The sequence below is a fragment of the Euleptes europaea genome, chromosome 2, assembly GCF_029931775.1.
Source record: "Euleptes europaea isolate rEulEur1 chromosome 2, rEulEur1.hap1, whole genome shotgun sequence".
In the NCBI taxonomy this organism is placed as follows: Eukaryota; Metazoa; Chordata; class Lepidosauria; order Squamata; family Sphaerodactylidae; genus Euleptes; species Euleptes europaea.
This window is the reverse complement of record NC_079313.1, coordinates 83,155,953-83,182,995: the sequence shown is the minus strand read 5'-3', so window position 1 is coordinate 83,182,995 and position 27,043 is coordinate 83,155,953. Positions and strand designations below refer to the sequence as shown.

General features: G+C 41.7%; 1 protein-coding gene across 2 annotated transcripts; it reads right to left on the bottom strand.

Annotated features, from left to right (window-relative positions):
• Nucleotides 1-411: 411 nt before the first annotated feature.
• Nucleotides 412-25,738, bottom strand: MAPK13 (mitogen-activated protein kinase 13). Of its 2 annotated transcripts, XM_056867475.1 has the most exons (12): nt 25,495-25,737; nt 23,653-23,782; nt 21,156-21,214; nt 12,521-12,629; nt 11,941-11,970; nt 10,273-10,320; nt 9,233-9,347; nt 8,482-8,553; nt 6,860-6,939; nt 5,713-5,791; nt 1,858-2,034; nt 412-712 (listed from the first exon to the last, which is right to left on the bottom strand). In XM_056867475.1, exons 1-12 carry the CDS (start codon nt 25,611-25,613, stop codon nt 633-635), a joined length of 1,098 nt encoding a protein of 365 aa, XP_056723453.1. In that variant the 5' UTR covers nt 25,614-25,737; the 3' UTR covers nt 412-632. The 2 variants fall into 2 exon arrangements, with proteins under 2 accessions (XP_056723453.1, XP_056723454.1); XM_056867476.1 differs by lacking the exon at nt 11,941-11,970 and having other exon boundaries at nt 25,495-25,738.
• Between the last annotated feature and the right edge of the window lie 1,305 nt (nt 25,739-27,043).

Sequence of the window (27,043 nt, the reverse complement as noted above, 5' to 3'; positions counted from 1 at the left end):
GTTCATACTTGCAAAGTATTTTATTTCAGAGCGTTTTTAGAATATTTCTAAATAAACAAGCCACCTGCATATCTGTGCTTTCAGAATGTAGATAGTCTGTTTTTTTAAGAGTGTTGCCAAACAAATGAGGACTGAGTGATCCAAAATCAAAGATCACTTTAAAGTCTGAAATACTTTGCCCACCTTCTTTGGGACTCCCTCTTCTCTGTGAGCAAAACTGTTGTTTTCTTATTACATTTTATTTTATTCTTACAAATATTTCCTGCAAGAATCTTAATTTTTCTTTTTTTTTGTTCCAAGAAGGTTGGAGAACACTGTGGAAGCTGCATCAGAGCTTTTTTAAACAGGTGGAGAAGCAGCTACCAGATGTCTACAAAAAGAAAAGACCCGGAAGCCACAATTCTATCACAAAGGGCTTTAATGAGAAGCATATTCATTAATGGCACTGAAAGATGTTGTTAGTACAGTTCTGCCTTTCAGATGAAGGTTGAACTCTCCTTATGCGCTCAGTGTCCTTGTGTTCGCCACTGCAGACCTTTTCATGCTGATGAATATCTGCTGCTTGTTGGCCTCAAGACACTGATTAACATTCATTCACGGAAAGGGGTGTCTCACACTGGACATGCCTAAGCTTACAACGTCATACCACTTCTTCTCTTGGAGTCTTTCCTTGCAATTGGGCTGAATGACAGTATTTCACTGAAAGTATGCCCTTGAAAGAGAAGCAAATTGCATGAGTATAGTTGTGTTCAGCTGCATATATGGAATGCCTTAACATTTAATTAGTGCATGGCATTATAACTTGACATTGAAGGATTCCAAAGAGAAAGTGAATATAACAAAAGGGTCAGTTGGATATCAACCTTTCTTATGGTTCATACCCTTTCAAAAACTGAAACAACTAGAATTATGCATTTCAGAATTCTGTTTCTATAAAAGGGAGGACATTTAAGTCTGATTCTCAGGTGCTTCCAATGTCATAAGAAAAAATTTGGACAAGCACTACCGCAAAATTAATACAAGTGAAGGCATTGGGCTGATTTGGCATACAACTAATTTAGACTGTAATCCCATACTAACTTTCTAATAAGTCTGAAACAAGGAAAGAAAATGCAATTGGTGCCAAGGATATAGGAACTGATAGGGGCAGGGGAAGAATGAGTGTTTTTGGGGAAGGCTATAAACAAAAGTAGATTTCCAAGATTTGGAAGCAACAAAATGTGTGTTGTGAAACATGGGAACCAGTGATAGTGGAAAGTCGATGAAAAGGAATATGGTACATTCTAAAGATGGCCATTTTAGTCTGTTGCAGTAAAAACAGTATTGTGGCACCTTAAAGACTAAGGTTGCATTCAGATGCTGTAGCAAACATCTGGTTGTCCATGAAGAGTCCACCCCTGGCTAGTTGCCATGCTGGCATGTGCTGAGCATGATTGAGGTCTTCCTGTTTTTGGAAATGTTGAATCAAACTCCAATTTGCCATGATGACTGAATTTAAGTGCCTGGGCCAAATGGAGTATCGTTCTGCATGACAAGGCCGGATGAAGCCGGGGTTGTGTTGTCACAAAGAGGTTTGTGGTGATGTTTTGCCTAACAAATTTTAGCAAGATCATTCACTGAAACCCAGACACGTGGGACTAGGTCTCTGGCCTGAGCTACTGGTAATGATAGGAATGAATCCAGTGCAGGTTGGGAATTCACAAGTCTGACTTTCTGCATTCATTAGATTATCTGTAGGGGAAAGTATCTGCCTTTCCCTGGAGCAACTCCTTCACTCCAAGCTGTGTGCTTTATTTGCAGGAAGTGTGAGTCTGATTCTGAGAGAATCTTTATGCAAAGCTATCCAGTCAAACTTACTTCTCCATTCATTTATTGTAAGCTTTTCACCCTCCAGAGAATCATCATAGGAATGTTGTGCCTCTGTCTCCTCCTCAATATCTCTGAACCGCTCAAAGTATGGGTGGGCCAGTGCTTGTGTGGCTGTGAGGCGCTTTTCCACATCCAGCTGCAACATCTTGTCAAGCAAGTCCACTGCTGCAAGAAAGAAGGCGAGTGTTGCTTGGCAAACAATGCAATAGCTTTTACATTGAGATGAACCAGAAAGAACATTGAGACTGAGAAACTAACATTGATGCATGGCTGTGGCACTCCCATCTCCATGTCTCCTCAAGCAAGTGCAAATGGTTTTCTTTATTATATTGATACACCCTACTCCCTGAAAAGAGCTTTATTATCTTGATATACCCTACTACCTGGAAACAGCATACATTCAGGTTCCCAGACAAACTCTCACTAGCAAAATATTGACGAAGGCTTTCACGGTCAGAGTTCATTGGTTCTTGTAGGTTATCCGGGCTGTGTGACCGTGGTCTTGGTATTTTCTTTCCTGACGTTTCGCCAGCAGCTGTGGCAGGCATCTTCAGAGGAGTAACACTGAAGGACAGTGTCTCTCAGTGTCAAGTGTGTAGGAAGAGTAATATATAGTCAGAAAGGGGTTGGGTTTGACAATGATTCAGCTCAAGCATTGGCACAGTTAGGGGATGGATCCAACATTGGGCAACCCGCCTGCCACTTGATATAGCCCCATCCCCCCCCAGTTTTCCTGCTTGAGGGGTGGACTGTGGAGCGGCAAGGATCCCACATGGGCACAAACCGCTGTGTGGTTCCCCTTCCTCCTGGTGGTGAGCACCAGCCAGCACCCCCCGAGCTGGGCATACCACTGAGTGGCTTCACCGCTACCCAAGCCCCCTTAAGGAAGCCCCAAAATGGGGAGGTGGGCTTGGAGGCACCATCTCCTCCCCAAAATGGATCCATCCCAATGCCCAAACAACCAACTAAGCTGTGACAAAGATGTAGAGCACAGAAACATGGAGATAGCAGGGACCTCAAGTGTCATCTATTCCAACCTCCTGCACAATGCAGGGAATTTACAGCGACCTCCCTCCTCTCCCCGGTGACCCCGTGCTGTATGCCCAGAGGAAGGCAAAAAACCTCCAGGATTCCTGGCCAATCTGGCCTGGAGGAAAATTCCTTCCTGACCCCAAAGTGGCGATTGGCACTACCCTGGGAATGTAAGCCAGGGCCACAAGTGCCAAACACTGGCTCAGCCCTTCCTGCCCTCCCTCTCATTTTCTGCTCAAGAGCAACAACGGATAATCCAAAATACCACCTGTAACAACTCAAACACAAAGAGTGGGTGGGAGGGAGAGCTTGCGCCCAGAGAGGATGAGACAACCCAGCTAAGTAAGGGGTTGGTGGTGCAGATCTGGATGATGGCCCTTCTCTTTAGGTCCACCCGACACCCCTCCAGCCACTGGAATAGCAAGGAGCCATGTCGCCAGTGCAGAGCTGGCCAACAGCCTCCCCTTCCACGCTCTCGGCCCTAGGCTGCAAATGCAGTCCCAGGTAAGTCTGAGGCTGTTGCTTGATTGCACAAATGTATTTCTGCATGTGATTAGTGCCATGTAACCTTTCACAGATGCTGATGTGGAGCTATGTGGGAACCCACAGATAGCAGGTACAGCCAGCAGCAATTTCCATGACAGCTGGAAAAAGTACCACCACAGTCATGGGAATTGTTGACTACACCCGTGATCCATTGGTTCACTCAAACTTCATTCCTCTGTACAATTGCATATCCAGGGGGAGTAAGGGATGCTTAAGTTTTATGGGAACCTGAATGAAGTTGAGTATTCAAACTGTAACGACAACACAATATTATTAAGTCTTGTAGATTACATGATAGCTACAAATGCCGATGTCACTAAGACAACTAAATTATACTAGGCTTGGAAACAGGAAGACTTGGAACCCAAAAGGTAACCAATCTGTCAAGACTCTTTACATTGTCTATCTCAGATTTTGGAAATGCTGGGCTTATTCTCATGTGCAGCCTAATGGGGAAGGAGTGAGTGGGGTGGGGGAGACCAGGGAGATTCACTTGCAGCTAAGTTTCAATTACAAGCTGTATGTATGAAACATTTCAGTGTCTTGACATAAAAGCCATAAAAAGAAGCTTAGTCCTTGTCTAAATATGCTACAGGCTAGAATCTTTCACTCTGATGCACTATTTTTTCCTTTTAATTTGCTAGATGTTTTCAAACAGGATCATATTCCAAATGTGACTGTCCTCTTCTACAGCCTGAAGAGGTGCAGCCCATTCTACTACCTTATGATTGTACCATGCATGTATAGACCAGGCTGTAGTAGCAACTAGCTAGTTTGCCTAACTAGAACAAAAAAGTCATGTCAAGAACATCCCTTTTGTCTGTTCCATCGTTTGTTTTTTCTGTGGGATATCAGATGCTTCCAGCCTCCAGCACTGGAGAAGAGCAAAGGGAAACCAGAATAAGTAACTGCTGGGCTGTACGTTAATACCACGGAAAAGAACTAATTAGTGCAGATGTAAGCTTGGCATGTATAGTCCTACGAATTGAAAATGCTCAGTGCAAAAGGAGACTGGCACTAGTTATTCCTGAATTTAAAGATTCATGTAAATGCAGTTTGGCAAGTATTGCATGTTGCTCCTTCAGTTGCTTCCAGCTACTCCCTTTCCACAGATGTCACAACAGAGTGGCAAACTTGTTCAAAATACAAATCACCCACAAAACTGCACACTGAAGTGGAGGAAGGCGGGTGATTTCAGTTCTGATCACTGCTAGAAGGATCTGCTCAGCAGGGAGGGCGTTGACCTCAACAGCAACCATAGCTCAAACCTCCCCTTACCAGAGTATAATGCGATACTTTTTGTTTTAGGGGCTGGCTTCTCGCTGCCCCAATTCCAAGCTGTGGTGCTAGGAAAGTAACCACTAACACATCAAGCAGTGTTTGTTACATGGAGTGGGAAGCTTCTCAAAGAAAGCAACCACCATCACTCCCAGCAGTAGTTTTGATAAAGAACAGAAAGCACTACAGGAATCGGCTCAAAGCAGAGTTACAGCCAATGTCAGGGCTTAGACAGTCAGCTGTACTGCCTATTCTGATGGTGGTGGCGCACGTGCAGTGATTGGCATGGAGTCCTCACCCTGAATTTTGTCCTACATGGAATGGGTGCTGCTCTAAATTCAGAGTGCTGTTCACCTATAAAACCCTACTCTTCAAAGGGTCTCTTGCCAGCCTTCAGAAGGAGTCGGGTGCGGCAAGGCAACCTTCTATCTGCACTTTTCCCTGGAGTGCCATTTCAGTGAGTACTGGGGAAAGCAAACACAAGTATTTTCTAGACAATAAACTCATTAAGTGTTGCTTATTTTATAGGGACATTCTTTATTTTAAGGTATTTCTCCTTATTTGCTTTATGGCATTTTCACTTCATTATGTGTTATGTTAATACTTATGCTTTGCTTCACCATTGTTTCTAATCTTTGGTTGGTTCTAGATCTCTACAAGTCAAAAGGCTAGTTGCACTGTCTTTTGGATGCCCCAGTGTTGATTGTACTGATTTATTCCATGTAATCTGCATTTAGTCCCAGTGAGAAAGGCGGACTATAAATAACAAATAAATTATAAAGTAATTTTTTTAAAAAAACAGAAGAGACTGAGTATTCTTAGCTCCACAGAAGAGAGACTGCAATGTTCTGGTACACCATATTTTAGAAATTTGGATCCACCAACCTCATAAAAGGCCAAGTATCACACTCTGGTCATATGACTCCTGTAAAGAGTCTGGCTGAAATGAGTTTGCCAACATAGCGAAAGTGTCACAAGATGACTTACCTAAAGGATTGGCTTTGGGGAAAAGAAGAGATAAATCCATTTTTGGAATCTTGGGGAGAGTCTGTATGTAGCTTTTAGCCTAAAAGAGACAAGACTTTCATGCAGGTACACATATATACAACTGGAAGAACACGGGAGAATATTAAGATCATCTATTGCTGAGCAACCAGACCCAACATTTATTTCAGCAGTAGCATGTAACAAGCCATATGAACCTCTGTTGATAAACACAACAAGTGATAGCGTCTCCTGCCTCACTGTCTTTGCTCCATCTTGCTATGATTTCCAGCAGCTCTCTTTCTGCAAGCTCTTTCTGTAATAAACAGCCTGCTTGCCTTTCCCTCTTTCCCTTCCATGAGCAAGTACTTAACAGTTCCATCCTAAGCTGAGATAAACCCTTTTAAGCCCATAGATGTCAATGGACGTCGAAGGGTGCTACGCTGCTTGGGATGGCATTGTTAGTTCCGGTTAAGTACAGATGTACGATGCATCCAAATCTCATAAGTGAATCACTCACCCATGAAGTTTTAGTTGCCAGTCTTTGCCTTAATACCTGTACTTTGCTACAGCTCTGAGAAAGTGATAATTAACTAGTCTATAAAGAGATCACCCTCAGACACCACTTTTTCCTGATCATTCAAATCCTGTTCCAACTACATTTTAGCTTTGCACAGTATTTCCATAAATCCCTTTTAGATACTGATAGCGCAGATCCTATTCACATGGGAAAGTATTTTGTTGTGCAAGCAGGGAGGCTGTTCATGGCTAGGGTACACAGTGGCCTGGTGGTACACAGCCTTTCTCCCTTTCATCCTGGCCTGCCTCTGCTGCTGGCTAACGGTTACATCATGGATGAGGAACTGGCAGACAGTGGGATTTTCTATCCCCTCCCCCAGCTCGAATATCCCACTTGAAGTCTCTGGTAGAACTCCTATCCATTGCAATGGGACTGGATTGCATCCAAATATCCTTAGCAACACTAAAATAAAAAATGCTGGTTGTATAGTGTCACAATGATGCAATTATTATTTGTTATAATTGTGGATATGTCATTAAAATTGAGAAAAAAGAGGCATTCAACAAGGTAATATAAATTAAACAAAATCAGTGTACATCTTTAAAGCTCAAAATATTGTATTTCTCTTACTGCTTTGTCCTCTAGCTTTTGGACAAGCTCTTCGCTAGGGATTCCTGTCACTTTCAAGATCTGAGTCAACTGATCTAGATCTGGCAGGTAAAGTTAAGGGTTATCAACATGGGACCAAATATGCAGCCAGTAAATGGAATGACAAACATTTGTAAAATCCTAGGTTCTCAGTGACAAAAAAGGTTCTGATCCACAACCATTTATTTCTGAGTAATAGAGTTTCAAAAATATTAATCTACTTTGCATCGTTATACATTTCTGTCTTACCTTTTATATGGTGCCTAGGTTTATGTTGGTAAAATAAAATGCAAATAAAGCGATGCCTCTAAGATTAACCAAGTTTATTCAGGAATAAGCTTTCATGAGTCAGAGCTCACTTGTCCAGTGCATATTGCTTGTGGTATAAGGACAATAATGGATAGGATCCTGGAGTTATGTGAATGGAAGGCGTTCATGGTGGTACATTTCCCCCACCTTCCCCTTCCCACAGCAGTCCTCTGTGAACTAAAAATGCATTCCTAGGGTTAGCAGGACAGCCATAGACGAAAAGCTGCCAGGCACGAGGGGCTGCCATGGGAACAGGAATTGGGTGAAATCACCCCTATCTTGCTCTTGTACTAGTAGAGTTCTTTTCTCCACTACCGCTTTTTCTGTCAAGCCTTCTGTTGGTACAAGAGTCAGATGAGAGTGATTTCCAGCTGAATAATAATGGTTTGGAACTTATGCACTACCAATGGAATGCAGAGGCAGATCTTACCTTCTTTCCCCAGGAGCTGGGATTGGGGAACCTGTGTGGGCAAAAAGCTATGCAACACAAGGAAGAGGATGAAATCACCTCCTTTTATACCAGAGAAACCTATTGGTGCATTGGATCTATCTCATTACTGTTGTTTTTATTCATAATAATAAACTACTTTACATCTTTAAGAGCCAAACCCTGTAAAAATCTTCTCTGTCATCAGTCAATCCCATTTACTCTGTGATTAATGACTGTTAAATATAGCCTTCAAGAATATTACAAATGGAAATAACTGGAATAATAATAGGCTATATTTAAAGATTTTCCTTCACCACCAAAACTCGTAACAGGCTGTTTTGTATGTTTCTCCTGATGCTTCTTACCTAACTATGCACTCACTTTAATATCCCTAAATACCCAGAAAGAAAAGCATGAGATGGTGTGAGAAATAACTTAAGAACCAGTGTAGTGTAGAGGTTAGAGTGTTGGGACTAGGATCTGGGAATCCGAGGTTCAGATCCCCTCTCTGTTATGGAAGCTGGCTGGGTGATCTTGAACCACTTACTCACTCTAACCTACCTCACAAGGTTATTATAATGTAAGGTAGAGAGAAAACCGGGGTTTAAATATCAGTGAAATATATATTAAAAAATTGGTAGCTGAATTGATTCAACATGCGACCAAATATGATGAGAGCTGGAGGAACTCAAATAGGGCTCTGAGTCATCGCTAGAGGATTTGCAGTACTTCTGCCCCCTTCCATTTCCACTCTCCATATTCCACTTGTAAATCAAGCACAGGCGAGCATCAGGGCTTGATTGTTCCCCCACTACAGCTCTTCAATTTCATCCCAGGGAGACCGGCAGCAGTTTGAGAAGGATACAGTCTTTGCCCTTAAACAGAGTTTTCCCAGTCAGCATTTCTGCCATGATACAGCCAACGGACCACACATCCACTGTTTAGGAGGAAATGAAAGAGAAGACTGAGAAGAGACTTAACGCTGGATTTGGAAACTACAAACACGTAATTTTGGAGACCTGTAACAACCCTGTATTTTTTAGGATTCTCTTTAAAATTACACCAAAGCATTGCTTTGCAGCACAAAAGTACATGGTTCCCAACACCATAGAACTGTTACGGCAAAGCTTGGACTTATTCACGGCACAAACACACCGCAGAAGAAGGGATGGGTGTATAAAGGCACATGACTATCCAAATACCAAAATGGCCAAAATAGGAGGTACACCACAGTCCAGAGCAACTGTCTGGGAGCCATGAAAGGAATACCTGTACTAAGAAGCATTTATCATCATTGGATGTTCACCTCATACTATCCCCTGCAAAAATTATGAAGCCAAAATATTCAGGGTGCCCGTGAGAACTGGGTATAGGACAAGAATAAGCTAAGTCAGAAATATAACATCTTTATAACAGTCATGTTTATTTACCCAGTTTTAGCAAATGTCTGCCTAAATGAGGAGCAGCACGAGGGGAAATGTGTTGCACTTATTCAGCAGAAGGCATTATTGTTGCAGAAAATAAAGCCCACCTTACAGAAAGGCCAATAGTGGCTATTCTGCATCCTAATGAGAAAAGTTGCCCAACCAATCTCCAAAATAAGTTATTCAACACACCATTCTGATTGTAATGCATCCAGTTAAGAATCACTTCTGGTGCTCTGTACCAACGAGTCACCACATAGCCTGTCATCTCTGAGTCAGCATGCCTTGCCAATCCAAAATCCAAGATCTGCAGCATAAAAAGGGGTGATAACATGTAATGGGGAACCAGAGAACAAACAACCCCCACCTGCAAGTAAAAGAGATTCTGTTTTTTCATGAATTATTCTGCATCACCAGAACACTCTGCAATCATTTCTCTCTCTCTCTCTCTCTCTCTCTCTCTGTCTGTCTCTCTGCCTATACTAGAAACTACAACCTGCAGTTGACAATGGGCAGCATTTTCTTAATACAGCAAGAACAAGAAGTGATTTTGAACTGGCTTTTAAAGTTGACAGAGCAAAGCCATGTTTAAGGAAATTTTACAGAAACAAGTGTCTGCTATCTTTCAGTCTATCAGAGCAGTATCAGTCTTGATTAGTCAAGTCTGGAAACTGGCTTGGCAATAACCATGTGTGCAATGGTTTTCAAAGGCAGCTTATATGGAGCACACGGGCAGAGTGGCCATTATGGCCAACTGGAAAAATCCCAGTGGGCTAGTCACCTGAGGGGGGTCATGTCTCCTGACCCCAGCCCTGCCCAGCCAGTTCAGGGAAACAAGGAGACCAGCCCAGCAAAGTCATGCAGTCGCCAGTGCCACCACCACATGGGGGGGGGGGCTTACGAGAAGAAGAGAGCAGGGTCCTCATCTGTAGCATTTTGGCCTCCCAGTCTGACATGGACAACAAGAATAAAGATAGTAGCAGATCCTCATTACCATCCGTGATGTTCTCCAATCAAAGCATTGAAATGGTGGAGTTAAAATAGAATAGACATGTTTAAATTTGGGTATGTGGCTAGGCTGCAATTCTATGTCCATTTACTTTGGAGTAAGTCCCACTTAATTTTCCAAGTAAACAGGATTAGATTGCACATACACAATTGAATCAAAAGGGCCCACTTAGATCAACACTCCAATGTGCTACATATTTTGTACTGAAAAAATTGATTTCTACCTTTAGTTCACAGTCTTCATTCACTGCCAGATTGCCAGGTTTCAGATCCTGTAACACACACAATTTTTAAAAAAATCAGGAAATAGCTAAGTCTACAATTCAACAATGACTGTTGTAATCTCATCCCAGTTTAACCATATGTATAATATTGTTAAACCTGATTTAAAGCCATGTCCTGAGAATCCTGAGAATTGCAGTCATGGGCTTAGTGTTCTCTGCACAAAATATACAATTTTTAGGGGGCCTCAAGGGGAAGCCTTGACCAGTTAAGCCAATATAAAGAAGCATGTAGCACACTGTCGTTGAATAAATATTGCGTTGGATCCAACCAGATTTTCCACTGGTGCAAGCAGCTTCCCTCCTCACTGCAGCCCCTGTTCCACATGGCTTTTTATGCAACACGGGTGCCCACATCGCCCAGTGTAGCCTTGTCGAGGGTCAGAAGCAGCCCCTGGTCCATCTTCAGAACTGCAGACACCGTCCTTTTCTAGCGCATTGTAAAGCCACCTCTGTATCCCCCCTCCACCGCACACTATTTCCTCTTTCCTTCTTCCTGGCAATCCCCATATCCTTTCCCGTGTACCTGCCTCATTCTCGCCTTCTCAGCCATTCATCAACCTACCTTCTATCTCCTATCTTCAGCTATAATTCTTATTTATTTACTTCATTTATACCCCACCTTTCTCCACAGTGGGGACTGTGAATTTAGGTGGGCCTGGAGATCTCCTGAAATGACAACGTATCTCCCAACTGCAGAAATCAAATTCAGGTTGCCAGCTCCATGTTGGGAAATTCCCGGAGATTTGGGGGTGGAACCTTGGGAAGGCAAGGTATGGCAAGGGAAGCGACCTCAGCAGGGTATAATGCCATAGAGTCCACCCTCCAAAGAAGCCATTTTCTCCAGGGGAACTGATCTCTGTCACCTGGAGACCAGTTGTAATTCTGAGTGATCCCCAGCCCCCACCTGGAGGTTGGCAATTCTAGGAGGAAATGGCTGCTTTGGAGAGTGGAGTCTTGGGCATTATACCCTTCTGAGGTCTCTCTCTCCCAAAACCCCACCCTTCCCAGGCTCCACCCTCAAATCTCCAGGGATTTCTTAACCTGGAGTTGGCAACCCTATTTCCTTGCCACCAAATAACCAACCTACCTTCATCTGCCCTTCTGTCTTAAGCTTTCCCTCTCCCACCCCCCCTCAGCAGCCTCTACCTAGGAAAACTGTGGCCCAGTTGTGTGGCGCCAGCCACTGGTGGGCCATGCCTATTTGCATGGTAGGAAACCATCAAGGACTCGAGGGGAGGAACCTCACTTTCTCCTGTATTTCCCCTCCCCACACTATATCCTCTTTCCTTCCCCCTGGCAGACCCCAGATCCTCTCCCCCTGCCTCATTCTCTACCTCCCATCTTCAGCTATATTTATTATTTGTTTACTTCATTTTTACCTCATCTTTCTCCACAGTGTTAACTAAAGCAGCTTACATTATTCTCCCCTCTTTTATCTGCACAATAACCCTGTGAGGTAGATTAGGCTAAAAGTATGCGACTGGTCGAAAATAACCCAGTGAGCTTCCACAGACAGTACACATATTATGTTTATAGGTACTGACTAGAGTTGTGTGCTGCTTAGGAAGAGAAAGAACGTGAAACAGATTTAAGTGAACGAAAACATACCCTGTGAATGATTCCAGCAGAATGAATGTACTGCAATAAAAAACCAGAAAAGCCTCAATTTTATTTTGATCTTTAGTAAACAGGTATTTTTTTCAACAGTTAACAATCAGTCAAGATCCTATGTGATGGAGGGCATTTCTATGTAGTACTCTCTATTCCCTTACAATTTCTATGTGAATTAATTGGAAGGACAGTAGTTCTGAGAAAATCTGCATAGTTCCTACCGAAGGGGAAAGGATAGCTAAGCTGAGAGATGCTGGACTCTCCAGCCATCTTGCTAACAAATAGTTTTGTACTCAGGAGAGTCACACAGTGAAAACAAACTACTTCTCTGTCCTGAGAAGCACACACTTTATTTCAGTTGCTGAGCTCTCAGCTAGAATCACATGGGGAATGTGAAAAGATTGTGATCTTTTGTAATGAGCGAACATGCAGACATTGATTTTTATAAAGATGGAAATTTGACCTTTATGTGGCCCATTTCCACAGAAACTACTTTTCAGGTAATTACAGAAACTAAGCAATCTGAACATCTGACAGGATCAAATTCCTGCATTGAGTTTTTCCAGACCCCACTTACCTTCAACCCTTTCAGCATCTGGTAGACTAGATACTGGATCTTTTCGTCACTGAATTGATGTCCCATAATCTTTTGTAAATCGGTTTGCATGTAAGGCATCACCAGGTAGCTAAAAGGCAGTAAGACAATACCCTGAGTCTAGGAGAAACATGGAGTGAGCTATACCAGTCTTTGTCTCACAAGGTACACTGAATAATACAATGTGTGCCACTGACATGCTTACAGTGCAACCCTAAACACAGTTACACCCTTCTAAATCCATTACAGTCAATGGGCTTTAGTGACTCTGTTTAGGATTGCACTGTAAAGCTCCCATGTCTGAGAACAACTGTGCATGGATGTCCACTTCAGTAATAGGAAGAGCCATTCGAAGAGAAAGAAAGATCTGCCGTGCATTCTCCAAAGGCTATTATTATAATCTGATTTTAACATATCCTTGCTACTTCTGGTCATACCCCTAGGTTCTCTTTTTAAGACATCAATACTATCAGATCTTGAATTAAAATGAGTAATTTCCCATACACTGCAGGTATAAACCAGCTTAACCAAACTAGGGATGCTGTGTCATCAGCTGCTACAGCAGTTGTGAATGCTCACTTGCTTATCTTAGTTTCAGAGGGTAGCTGTGCTGGTCTGCTGTAGAACTGCTAGATTAGAGTCAAGAAGAACCATAGAGACCAACAAGAGTTTTCTACAGCCAAAGATCTCTTCATCAGATATAAGTAGGAATGGAGATCTCTGAGTCTTTTATCCCAGTCTAAGGAGCCCCGTGGCGCAGAGTGGTAAGCTGCAATCCTGCAGCCCAAGCTCTGCTCACAACCTGAGTTCGATCCCGACGGAAGTTGGGTTCAGGTAGCTGGCTCAAGGTTGACTCAGCCTTCCATCCTTCCGAGGTCGGTGAAATGAGTACCCAGCTTGCTGGGGGGTAAAGGGAAGATGACTGGGGAAGGCACTGGCAAACCACCCCGTAAACAAAAGTCTGCCTAGTAAATGTCGGGATGTGACGTCACCCCATGGGTCAGGAATGACCCGGTGCTTGCACAGGGGACCTTTACCTTTTTAAGGTGGGAATAGTGTTGTAAAGAATGCGTGTAAAGAATGCAACAGTACAATGGATATTGTAAACAGCTTGATTAGAACAGAGGGGAAATGCTTGGGGGCAGAAAATTACCACCTGTAGTGCGATGAGAGCCCAACCTGCATAGCCCAGGCTAGCCAGATCTCATCAGATCTTGAAAGCTAATCAGGGTTGGCCTTGATTAGTATTTGGATGGGAGACCACCAAGGAATACCAGGGTTGTGACACAGAGGCAGGCAATGGCAAAACTACATCTGAACATCTCTTGCCTTGAAAACCATGCAGGTCGCTTTAAGTCAGCTGTGACCTGAGGGCGCTTTCCAGCACCATTAGTAAGATAAGAATCCAAAGCTCCTATTCAGTCCTGAGGGAGTAAATTGTTCTGAACTGTTCAATTAACTCAAAGTCAGCAATCTTGCATTGTAATTTCTCCTTGAAATTGACTGGAATGACCTGGAAGATTAAAATGTTCTCCCACTGGTTACCTTATGTATGTTTTGGTTTGACATAGAAACGTCACCTCTTGTATTTCATGGTCTTTTGAAACCACTGTTTACACTTTCCCCCTCTATGTTAGTTTGTCAGCCGAGGGCATACTTCATGCATCTGATGTAGCCAGCTCTAGTTCACAAAAATCTTATGCTATTGTCACAATAAAGCTACCACCCATCTGAAATTTTCAGATTCTTGTATGGCATCTGTTAATGTAGGTACATCTGCTGTCCATCATTTAGGGAACAATGCTGCCAAAGCCAGGCATTCCTGTACCCCACTGATATCAGAGGGGGGATTTCCTCCGATGAGCCTTAGAAATTCTTAACTTTGGCAGGATTGTGCACATTGTGTAGCAAATGCTTTATGATTTTTTGTAGGAATGGGATTTTACAAACTGATGTGCTGTATCAACTGTGCAAAGCTATCAACTTCCAGGATATTTGTTCATAATATATTGTAATATGGGGGCTCGTATTACAATATTTACGTTGCACTTCAAAATCAAACCAGCTGAAGTTCTTAGAGTTAAAATAATTAAATCAGAACATCTAAATCTGCTTAAATAATACCACTCTCTAGTTTAATTGGCTTGAGAATCAGGCTGTGGAGGTTTTCTGATCCATTTAACCAATGGCTTCTGAACTTTGTCTACTAACCAGACTATTTATCAGTTCCGCACAGGCAACAGCTGAATACAGGAGCTGTCAACTGGAAAGCAAAACACAACTGATTTGCACTCCATTCATGTATAGAGATCTATATAATAGATTTCAGACAACTAAAACCAGGGCTGTAAGTATTTCTTTTTAATTAAGGAACTTACATGCTCAGAAAAAATTGCAAACTGTAAATATGTATGAAAGAAAAGCAAATAAAACAAGTTTACATGCAGTTGCTTCTTTTGCAACATTTATTCAACTTCTACTAGCCACAGAGGGTAACCGAAACCTATTTCTTGTATCCTCTCACTTTGCTCAGTTCATGCATCCCATCAGCACAATGTATGTTCTGCCAGCAGAACAGCTTCTTGCACCAACAGAATGCATCTGGCACCAATGGAACCTACTGCCCTTCAATGAGCTGAATGGTAGGATACAGTTGTAGGAAAATCAGGGATCAATAATTCCTGTTCTCTGACTCTGCTCCCACCCTTTGCAAACAGGCTCAAAGTGATTCTTTGCTGAATTTGCAATTCAACCAGATCTGTTAGAGTTTACTGGTACACATTGAAACATAAGGAAAATGTCAGAGCTGAAGCCAGCACAAAACAAAAGTAGAATGAAAGGGGGTTATAACATTCACTAATATATGTATTATAGGGTAAATGAAATGTACTTTCTTTGATCAAACGAACTGTCTGCCAAACATTACCTTGAACTCAGCCAAAGAGATGTGCAGTCAAGGATAGCCAAAAGTAATTAAGACATAGTTAAGACATCCGCTGAAGAATACTGAAACATATATCATGAGTCAAAATAGACAGTCCTTGATAAAATGAACCACCAAGCCAAAATTACCAGATGTGTTATAGAGTGCAAATAAAGTTTAACAGGAGTTGGGAAGGGAGCAGCTTTTGCTAACTCTGTTTAGGAAAAACTACAGGCAGAAGCATACAGAAGGTATGAATTTATTTAAGCAGTATTCCATAGTTAATGGCAATACAAATGCCACAATTAAACACTTCTCAATATGGGATTGGTAAGGAAGCAACATCTCCTGGCTCTCTCAAAGGTAAGAAAGTCTTTAAAAGAACACCTGACAGGCTGCTAATGCTACTTGTGCAAGCTAACCTCTTAGCTCCTTGGCTACTGGAGGAATCTCCTGGCTCTCTCAAAGTGAGGGGGTTCTTCCAGATGTTGTTAGCCACATGCAAGAGGAAACATGGTATCCAGCACCTATATAGCATCACCAGGTCTGAGACCAAGGTGAAAGATGCCCTCAGGTTTAAAGCAACGACCATTCTCAAAAGAGACAAACTCTGGTACAGCACACTTGGCACAAAAAGACCATTAGTAAAGTATTTTGTGATCAAACAGAGACAGTTCAAGAGAAAGTTAATTGAAGTTCTTAGTTTTGAAATGGGCAAGCTTAGTACATCCTGACTACATGCAGGCAGACAGTCAAGGATAAGCAAGAAATTCCTAATCTACAAAGGAACATGGCAAATCTAGCAAATGCTGACTATATGCAGACAAGACAGTACATGGAGCGCACCTAGCTGGAAGTTCAAGGAGAGGGTAGCCAATAAACAACCTAAACGACACATGTGCAAAGAACTTATGAATAGTAATCTAATGTAACCAATGAAAACTAAGAGGTGTGGGTTGGGAATGGTGTAAAAAAAGTTGTATGTTTTATCCAATAGGACGGTCGGGAAAGACTGTGAATTCCTCCCCCTATCAAATGGGGGGCTAGAAGAGGGAATTGCGGGAGTGGCTAAGGGTATAAAAGAGTGGACTGGCCACTGAATGAGCGAGTTGGCTTGGCTGTTGAAGCTAACTCCTTTATTTACAAATAAATACTTAAAAAAAAACAGATTTCTTAGTTCCAGTTTTCTCTATCTCTGTATATAAATGGGATAAGAGTGTTTGGTTTTTGTGATTGGTGTTTCTGACAATTTGGGGGCTCGTCTGGGATATTCTGTCAACGCTTCCTGCCCCTTTGGGCTAGAGGGACAAACCAAAGGTGCACCACGCTGCTTTTTAGCGTTTTAAGGTAACTCCCTTTTCCCAAAGGACAGACTGTGTTGAATACACCCGGATTACAGGTTTTTTTACTGGGACCAGAAAATATCTGTTTGTTAGGGTCAACTGAGCTCGATTCTGGCCAGAAGAACACCGGTAGAATCTTCCTTGGTGAGTAAAAAGCGCTTGAAAACCGGGATGGAAACCGGGAGTTGTGTGCACAGGAAAGATATAGACTAAGTGGAACAAGTGGGGGACGCCCTGGCAGGAAAGAGTCCTGTTGAAGTTCCGAAGTTCTGAAAAGAAAAGAAAAAGCCAGAAGGGTAAGGATAGGGCCTCCTTCTGAAGAAAAAAAAAGAAAAGCCAGAAGGGCATGGATAGGGCCTCCTTCTGAATAAAAAGTTAGGGGATAGATGGAAATGCAATGACTGACTGAGAAGCCCCCTTGTGGTTTCAATTCCCTTGAGAGTCTCTTAGGGTTGAAGTTAATACATAGGAATTCCACCTTCTGTTAGAGACAGTCAGTTTTAAATTTATTGTCCACCCCTGAAAAATAAATAAATAAATAAAAATAATGTAAAAAAATGAATATGGATAAAGCTTTAAATTTGGAACAACAAAAGATGAGCCTCCTAGTAAATGGCTGAGATGATTAAAAGCTAAATCGAGCAAGTATAGAGGGTTATCTGAAGAGAAACCATAGCATAAGTGTTAAAACTTTCAGTTTGTAAGGAAAGATGGAAAGATATAAAGAAAAGTTGTGGACGTTGAAGGACTGAGAAAGTAGCCAAGAGAGTAAGAGTTGTTGAGGGAAGAGCAGAAGGTTTATGTATGAAGGAGAAAGGACAACATGAAGATGGGATGCTAGGTTGAGCAAGGATTTCAGGACCCACAAGGGGAACCTGGAATCCCTGGTGTGAAAGGACAAGAAGGAAGTGTAGGAGATAAAGGTATTCCAATAAGGTTTGAAGAGATAGGCCCTAAGGGAAATCCTAGTAAGCAGTTGGTCCCAATGGGTTACAAGGAAGAAAGGATGGAAGTGCTGAAGGAGGGGGCAGACTTAATTGCTCCCCCTCATGAAGGGTAACAGATCAGATAAGAAGGAAATCAGTATGTTATTTGTAAAAAGGAAAGCAATTAGAAGCAAGTATGTTCAATAGCAAAAAGAGACTAGGAAATTGCAGAGTTAATGTAAATGAATTTGGAATAGAGATTGTTGTTTCCCCTATAACAAGGATCAAAGAAGATTGCCGTGTGTCTTGAATTCACACTACAGGCTTTTATTAGGAAATTCATACAGTTACAGTTTGTTTGTAGGAACTAGAAGAAAAAAATGGTTTGGCACAGTTACTGACTAAAAGCGCTTGTCTGAAAATTCCCCTCCTTACATTACCGGGGAGTGTACTATAACAATGTCTGCCTAGAAAATAGGCAAAAGAATTGAAGCCAACAAACATATGTGTAAAAATTAATGTATTTAAATGATGAAAGGAGTGGCTACCACGTCTTCAATGTTGTGCTGCCACTATTTTGATGATAAAAAGAAAACCTAACGTATGACAAGTTGGAAAGAAATAAGTGTGCTAGCTGTAAGAACTCTCCTCACAGCGTAAGTCAGCTGGTGGATGATCGCCTCAAGGTTGTTAACATATAAAGTGACTTTATTAGACCAGCATGATTGGTCCTAACTTGTGATGATGGGGGGTCAACCTGGCTGAATTCCTGTTGGGAGAAGGAAAACCCTGAGAAAGAGCAAACAGAACATGAATGTCTTGAAGTTATTAACTTTCAAATTAAAGTGATAAAGAATTGTGGGATGAATCCATCCCTGATGCTTGAACTTTCTTATTTATGGGTTTTCCCAACTCCTCAATGGCAAAAGAGTGACTGGATATGCCATAGTGGAACGGGGAGAGGTGCTTGAACAGACTTCCCTCTTCCACCTGATCAGCCCAAACTAGTGAACTCTATGCCTTGATTCAGGCTCTGAAATTGGGAAAAGAAGAAGCTGGAGAGGGAGCAGGGAAGGGGGCGACTGGGGCGGGAGGGAGGCTTCTGGCTGGGCGCATGCGGCCAGGAAGCCCAGAAAAGCTCTGGGGAGGGGGGCAAGGGGGGACTGGCTTTCTCGGTCCCCGGGCCGGACAAAAGCCCTCCGGGGGCCGGATCCGGCCCTCGGGCCGTAGTTTGAGGACCCCTGTCCTAACTCCTTCATCCATTTCACCATTACTGGTTTAATTCTTTCTTGTTCTAAATTTACTTCAATTAATAATCTATATATCCTTCCAATCAATCCTTTATTTCCCTTTATTAATATATTTTCTAATTTAGATTTGTTTTTATTAAATCCAACTTGCTTATCTTTGTTAAATATATATTTTAATTTATAATACATGAACCAGTCTTTAATATTAAGTTCTCTGCTTCTTAAAACCCAATCTCCTTCCTGATATGGAAGAAATGACATTTTGAATTACATAAGAGTTATGTGTATTGGCTGTAAAAATGCCACCATGTTAGATAAGTTTAATGAGACAACGCCATTTTAAGTTGTGAAGTTTACATGTAAGTGAAATGGAGCCATCCTGTATCCAGGCAGAAAAACAGTGCAGCGTCGTGATAGGTAGAATGTAACCTCTTCGCGTGGCCTTTCATTGGCCAAAGAGGGAGAGAGGGAACATGCTGCGTCGGGACTATAAATTGAGCTGTGCTACGTCACAGACTTCAGAGACAGCACGAGTTGCTTTCTCTCCATGAACTGCAGTCATGTATCCTGAATAAACTGCTTGCTATTAGCTGCCTTTGTTCGACGGATCTGTGATCCGTCCATAACATTCCTTACAATCTATAATTTCTCTCTATATATCCATATCTAAATTTAATTGTATCCCTCTCTTCATAAATGCTTCTACTGGATTAATCCATCCCGTAGTTTTATTTTCTAAAAACCTTTTATATTTTTTCCAAATTTGAAATAAACCAAATCTGATAATGTGAATATTAAAATCTTTGTTTACCTTTTCCTTATCATACCACAAATATGCATGCCAACCAAAACGTAAATTAAAACCTATTTCCAATATTTTGGAATTCTCTAACAAAATCCAGGTCTTTAACCAAACAAAACAAGATGCCTCATAATACATTCTCAAATCTGGTAACCCCAAACCTCCTGTTTCTTTTAGTTCAATTAAATTATTATATGCTATTCTATGTCTTTCTTTGCCCCATAAAAAATTTACAATATCTTTTTTCCAAATTTTAAATATTTTAGCCCTTTTATAATTGGTAAGTTATGAAACAAAAAAAGCATTTTAGGTAATACCATCATTTTAATTACCGAAATTCTACCCCATAATGATAGGGGTATTTTTTCCCATTTTTTTAAATCTATAACAATTTGTTGCCATAACTTAATATAATTGTTTTTAAATAAATTAAGATTGTTTGAAGTTAACCAAATACCCAAGTATTTTATTTTATGTTCAATAGAGAAGCCTGTTCTTTTGGATAATTCTTGCTGCTGCAAAAGTGTCATATTTTTAACCAATATTTTATTTTTATTTTTATTGATTTTAAAACATGCAAGTTTTCCATAAACCTCAACCGTTTTGTTCCAATTATCAATTTGACTAATAGGATTAGTCAGAAAACAAACTAAATCATCAGCATAAGCTTTAACCTTAAAATGATTTCTCCCAAATTGACATCCTATTATATCTGGGATATTTCTAATCTTTCTCAATAAAACTTCTAACACTAAAATAAACAATAAAGGTGAAAGAGGGCAACCATGTCTAGTGCCTTTTTGAATTTCAAATTGTGATGTCAAGTTCCCATTGATCAGCAATCTAGATGATTGATAAGTGTAAATATTTCCAATAGATGACTTAAAAATTTTTCCCAAGCCCATATACTCTAATATTTTTTTCATAAATTTCCAGTTTACATTATCAAACGCTTTTTCTGCATCTAAAAATATCATTGCTATAGGAGTAGTGGTAGATTCTGCATATTCTAAAAGATCTATTACTAATCTAACATTTTGACTAATCTGTCTACCTGGGAGAAATCCAGCTTGGTCCTCATGTATAACCTGATTTAATACTATTTTTAATCTATTTGCTAAAATAGCTACAAAAAGTTTATAATCATTATTCAATAATGAAATTGGTCTATAATTTTTGACATCCAATAAATCCGAGTTTGGTTTTGGTATTAAAACTATATTTGCTTGTTTCCAGGTTTATGGGATGGATCCGTTCTTGCCCGCACACTTTTAAGGTGGTGTCTGCAGTTTTGCAGCTGGATCTTTTTCTTTAAGTGAAAGCCAAGCTTATCAGGATAGAATTGTGCAACAATAAAGAAAATGCAAACTTACAAGTCCTGGAATCCATCAAAGGAGGTAGCAGAGGTGAAGACATCAAGCAACCCAATGACCTGCAGAAGAGGTGAGCTCACAATGTAGGATTATGAAGAATGCCAAACTGAAGCACAGTCCTGGTCCCCACCCAGGGTCAGATTATGACATGATGAGGCCCCAACTATGCCAGTTTAAGAAGCAATAAAAATAATGCTTTGTTATTCTCACAGAAATAACACTGTTGGGGTTTCTTAAAGACATTGTCTCTGATGCTGATGTGCAGCTTGTTCTGAGTTTGATAACTGGTGCTCATATCTATATCACTGCATATTTGTGGGGGGGACTAATCCCCTCTCACCAATGGATTGGTTTTAAGTGAATTTGGGCTTTTGCATTAATGCATACATTCATATGTTATGGTAGATTAAGATTTAATCCCAGCAGTCATAATTTAATTGCGAAATGGACATCGTTTGTAATATACTAGAATGACAAGTTTACTGATAAAGCTCAATCTTATGCACTCTTCACATTGTTGTAGCCAGAATGTACAAAAGAAACTTCCAGAGGATGGCTAGATTCGAGTCCAGTAGCACCTTAGAGACCAATATAATTTTCAGGGTGTAAACTTTCGAGAGTTAAAGCTCCCTGAAACTTCAAGAGGATAGTAGAAAAGATGTGGACTTAGGCTGGGGTGGTTTAAATTTTCTTCATATTTATAGGGCCTCATATCATGAAGTGGTAAACTGTAATTTACCTAGTTTATACCTAAATCTGGCTCTGCCCCTGCCATAAAAGTACCCTTTCTTAAGTACCAGGAAGCATGTTTCAATGGCAGTTTAGGGCCTTTCCATGCAATGAGGTGGGGGGGGGAACCCTGACACCTGGTATTTGGGTTGGATCCTACCAACATGCTCCACTGGTACTCTCCTCTGGTGCAAGACTGTACTGTCAATGAAAGAGCCTCCTTTGCTTCCAGAAGAACCTCTTGAGTCAATGGAAGGCAGGACCGGCTCAAGACATTTGGCCACCCCAATAACTCTTCTGCCATGCTTCCTCAGCAAAGTTCAGGGCAGCAGAGGGACTCCTCCTGTCCAAGCCATGCCTGCAGTGTCCAAACTGGACCCTAGACATGACCAGTAGTGACAAAGATTGGCAGGGAGTTTCCTTTTCTACAGCCCCTGCTGAGTCTAGGACCAGCTGCAGAAGCCCTGGCTCCTACAGTGCCACTCCTGTTCATTTCTCCTTCTGGAGTTCAAGAACATGCCCTGTTCATCTTGAGGTCAACAAGGGTTAGTTTGGAGCTTGACATTGCCCCAGATGCAAGAAAGTTTTAAAGCAGTTAGTGAGGCAAGTTCCCTCAGCCAGGGTATGTAATGGACTCTGCGACAGCTGGGACTTGTGGAGAGTGGTAGGAGCTCTGATGGACAGGACAGAGTAACTGACCAAGCCAAGGACAGGCAGACAGATAAGCAGGCAACACAATAAAAGAGAGATCTCAGATGCAGTCATGGTTATGGGTAGAACTGAAGTGAGTAAACAAAAAAATGGAGAGCTGGACCTCTTCAAACTGGTACATAGCCACAAAGAGACATTGTGGGGAGATACATGAAAGGGAGTGGCATCATGAGAGGCCCATGAGTAGAGGCTGAGCCTACTGAAGCAGTATCTAAAGGGGCTGATCACAAAAGGAGAAGGGCCATATCCCATCCTCCTGTAATCAGAGTGTTGCCCAGAGTGTATTGTAGACTCCATCCCAGATATGAGACAAGTGATCAACACAAAAAAGCTAGAAGAATGAGAGCTGCAAATATTTCTGCCAGAAATTGCCACCTTTAGTTGAAACGGCAAGATGTAAGAAGAACTTGATAAAAGCATGTGACGTGCTTCAAATGCAATCCCTGGTATCTTCATGCTCAACAATCTCAAGTAGAAGAAGGCTGCCGAACAAGTACTTATACTTGGTTAGCTGGAACATTGATTCAACTCAGTATGACAACATCTTTCATTTTCTGGGTGAAATGAGCAGTGAATCATTGAAGGTCCAATGAAAGACATACATACCTGTTCAGATAACTCAGTTATATGTTTAAAATTGCCGCAGTGACTGAGAACATCTGCATGCAAATTCTGACAGCATGGGTGTGGCCAAATTGCCTTAGTCAATCAAGCTCAGAAAGAAACACAAACGCTGGCATATATTCATTCATTTATTTTAATTGCACCCTGCTTTCTCCCCAAATAGGGACCTAAAGGAGCTTACATCATTCTCCTCTCCTCCATTTTAACCAGGCTGGAAGGTGGGTTAAACTGAGCGAGTGACTGGCCCACGTTCACCCACTGAGCTTCCACAGCAGAGTGGGGATTCAAAACTGGGTCTCCTCCCAGATCCTAGTCCAACACTCTAACCACTACCACCCACTGGACATTAAATTTCCACCCACCCTCCATCCCAGGTCATATGCAAAAGAGGCAGACAACTGTCTGCATGCACAGGAATGGAGCGGTTACTCACGTTCTCATGCTGCATGTGCTTCAGCAGTGTGAGTTCTCGATACGCCCGCTTAGCAAAAATCTCAGACTGGAATGGACGACAGAGCTTCTTGATAGCCACTTTCTCTCCTGTTTTCTTATCTATTGCTGAGCTGTGGCAAAGAAAAGAGGACATTCAGGAGGGGGAAAAATAAAGCCGCAGCTTCCCGCCCCCCAAGGAAGTCTCCTTGCACTGCAAGAAAATTGCAAACTTAGTTGAGCAGAATGATACAACACACTACATTGTATGCATATATTTGATGTGAGCTCTTAAAAAAATTATGTATTTATTTCATTTATGACTTGCTGCCTGAGCAGCTCTGAGCTTTCTTTGACCAACAGAAATTTATGCCTTGGCCTGCCAAACCCCACATCCCTGTGCTAGTTGGTGGTAACTGGCCTCCTGTCAACCGTGAATGTATGGGTGATGGAAATAGTAATAGCTCTAAACAGGTGATCAGAGTGTTTATTTCTAGAATGTTCCTGAACATAGATTGTTGGAAGGAACCTGGTGGTGAATGAAAGGGACTGAGAAGGAAACCGGTCTGTTTCTTTATTATTTACATTTATATCCCACCTTTGGTCCATCACAGAACCCAAAGCGACACACCGAGGGGTTTGTAGGCCTCCCATCTAGACACTGACCAGACACAGATCTGCTTTGCTTCAGCAAGAGCCATACCCAGAGACAATGGGATGGCTGTGACAGGTTTTCTCTCCTGAAGTGTTCAGACTGCACCACTTTCAGAGACAGACTGCCAGGCTCAACAGGCTATTGATCTAACTCAGCAAGGATGAGCTAATTTTTTAGTCATGTTTTGAAATATCTGGCACAAAGTCATTGCTATTATTCACTGCCCCTTCCAATACTACGAGACAGCATCATCTAGGATCTACGGAAGGAAAGAAAAACCTGCACTTCCAGCACAAGAAATACTTTTTGTTTGTAACATTCAAAATCTTAGGGAAACCACAGACCTCAGTTTAATGGGCACGAAACTGACACTAACGTTTCGCATAACCTTCACTTAGGACATTTATTCATATCTTGGGGGCATTTTACAAAATTTGCCACTAAAGATTACCAGACCTGGCAGCCACAGCCAAGTCATCCTGAACAAGCAGACCTTGACAACAACAAGTTTGCATAAATGTGTGTGCCCCATCCACTTTTTACATTTTTAGGCAACCATTTAAAACATCTTAGTTGTCTACCTTAAAAAGCAGCATGGAGACAGACTGCCTTTCCAGATTCTTTGGCATATAAAATGTTTTGTCCTGCTTTAAGTTCTTGGTTATTAAATGCTGGTATTACAGATGCCATTGATTATTTTTACACCAAGCTATTGGGAACAGAACTACGTCTCCCTAATGGAGAACATGTCGCCTGAGCAACATGCCACCTGGCCATATTGTTCAGCACTTCCAGAAACATTTGGATTTCCTTCCTTCTATCGGACTATTCCATCCCAAAGACACAGGCTAGTTTTTGTGTCCCCTCTGACTATTTGTAAGTTGAGGCACCAAAGAACTGAAACCTGACACCCAGAGCCCTGCCAGAAATGGGCCAATGGTAAACTGGGAAGGTCACACACATGTACAACTCAGTGCAGTTGAGTTGTTGACGCTTAAACTGACGCACGCTATGGCCGGAAGGAAACAAAAGCACCTTTTCCAAAATGCAAATAGCTGTCTCCATAATGGAGGAGAACGAAGAGGTACGTCACCTTGATTCCTCCCAAGAACCCAAACGTCCAGTATCCCATATCCCAGTCTCACCCCTCTGCAACTTGCCAAGCATACTAGGTTCTATAAAGCCACTCACCAGACACAGCCGTAAGCCCCAGATCCTACTGGGTTGATGGAAACATATCTCTTCGGCAACTCCCAGACGGTCTTGTTTACTTCCTGCCTGTAGAAGCCCTTTCTGCTGGAGAAGCTCATCTCCTGTGTGTCTGGAGCTGAACCCTCCACTGCACTGGGCCCCCTGTAAGATTCAGGGAGAAACCCAGATTTCCCACCCCAGTCTTCCCAAGGAAAGTGGACGCCTCTGGCTTTCCTTCTCAGCTGCGCCGTGCAGAGTGAGACATGTACCTCCTCCCTCTGCCCACATGAGAGGCCAGGAAGGAGGCATCAGGTTTCAGATTAGACACTCCTCTTGCAGGTACTTTCAAAGAACTCACCTTTTCTGTGTAAGGTAGGAAGCAGACTTTCCTGGCTGATTCAGAACTGGGAATTTGGTGCTAAAAACAAAGCCTTCTGAGCCCATCACTCTCAGAAAGCCTACAGTAAAATGGACAAGGGTTCAGAGTAGAAGGCATCTTGTTTCTTCCTTGGGAAATTCTTAATGGAGCTAAACAATCAGGCCTCAGAAAAATCAAGATTGTAGCTGTAGATTCCATTTTCCTTTTCAATATGTAAGAAAACGATAATAGGTCTCTTAAGAGATCTAACGAAATAAATGTTTGTTTGAGTTCTTCCTCCCTTCTCACTGAACTTTTTAAACTTATGTTAAATTATGTTACTGTTTTAATGTTACTATTTTTAATGTTATTGGTTTTATTTTGGAGGAATTTCCACCTTATTCTGTATTATTGCTATGGATATTTTTGGTAATGCAATAAAGACTTGGTTGATGATGTTGATGGTGTCATTTTTCTCAGTTGGGGAGAAAAATAAGACATATACAAGCATGGGACCCACAAGGATTTGTGGGGGGCTCCTCATTCCCCCCTGAATGCCCTTCTCTGCACTATTTATTCTTTCTCTCCTACTGGCAACCGCCATAGCCTCACCTTTCCCTGCTTCCTTCTCTCCTTCCCACCCACCCACCAACCTTTTACCTTCCCCCCATCTTCAGCTATATTTACTATTCATTTACTTCATTTACACCTTGTCTTCTCCACAATGGGGACCCAAAGCAGCTTACATCAATCTCCTCTCCTCCATTTTATCCCCACAACTGCCATGTGAGATAAATTACGCTGAGAATGTGTAACCAGTATTTAAAATGTTGGACATCTTTGTGAACAAAGCTGTATATGTTCAGAGGCAAAAGAGGGTATTTTCTACATTGAATTTTTTTTAACAGCTTGGAGATTCTTTTAGTATTTTACAATTACAAGAAAAATCGGTATGTGGGAGTGTTAACATAGACAAGTAACAGAACACAGAAAACAAGAAAAATAGAAAGAAATCCAACGTACCAGTTTTAAGCAGGGAGTTGAATATAATCAAGCCTACAGTCAGAAGCACCTTCATACCTACCGATATATATATTAACACAAGATAATAATAGACATGCTAATGAAAATTGTTCTGTATTTAAATGTCTGGGCAGCAGACCCAGCTAACCCATTAACAAAATGAAGGCA

Bases quoted from the DNA above. Each gene is read 5' to 3' on its own strand.
- MAPK13 (XM_056867475.1), bottom strand. From the start codon at position 25,613: ATGAGCTTCTCCAGCAGAAAGGGCTTCTACAGGCAGGAAGTAAACAAG. The intron at 12,630-21,155 runs GTAAGTTTGCAT...ACTGCCTTTTAG, and splicing joins TTTGATGGATTCCAGGACTT to CTACCTGGTGATGCCTTACA. The intron at 2,035-5,712 runs GTAAGTCATCTT...TCTTTCTTGCAG, and splicing joins CCCCAAAGCCAATCCTTTAG to CAGTGGACTTGCTTGACAAG.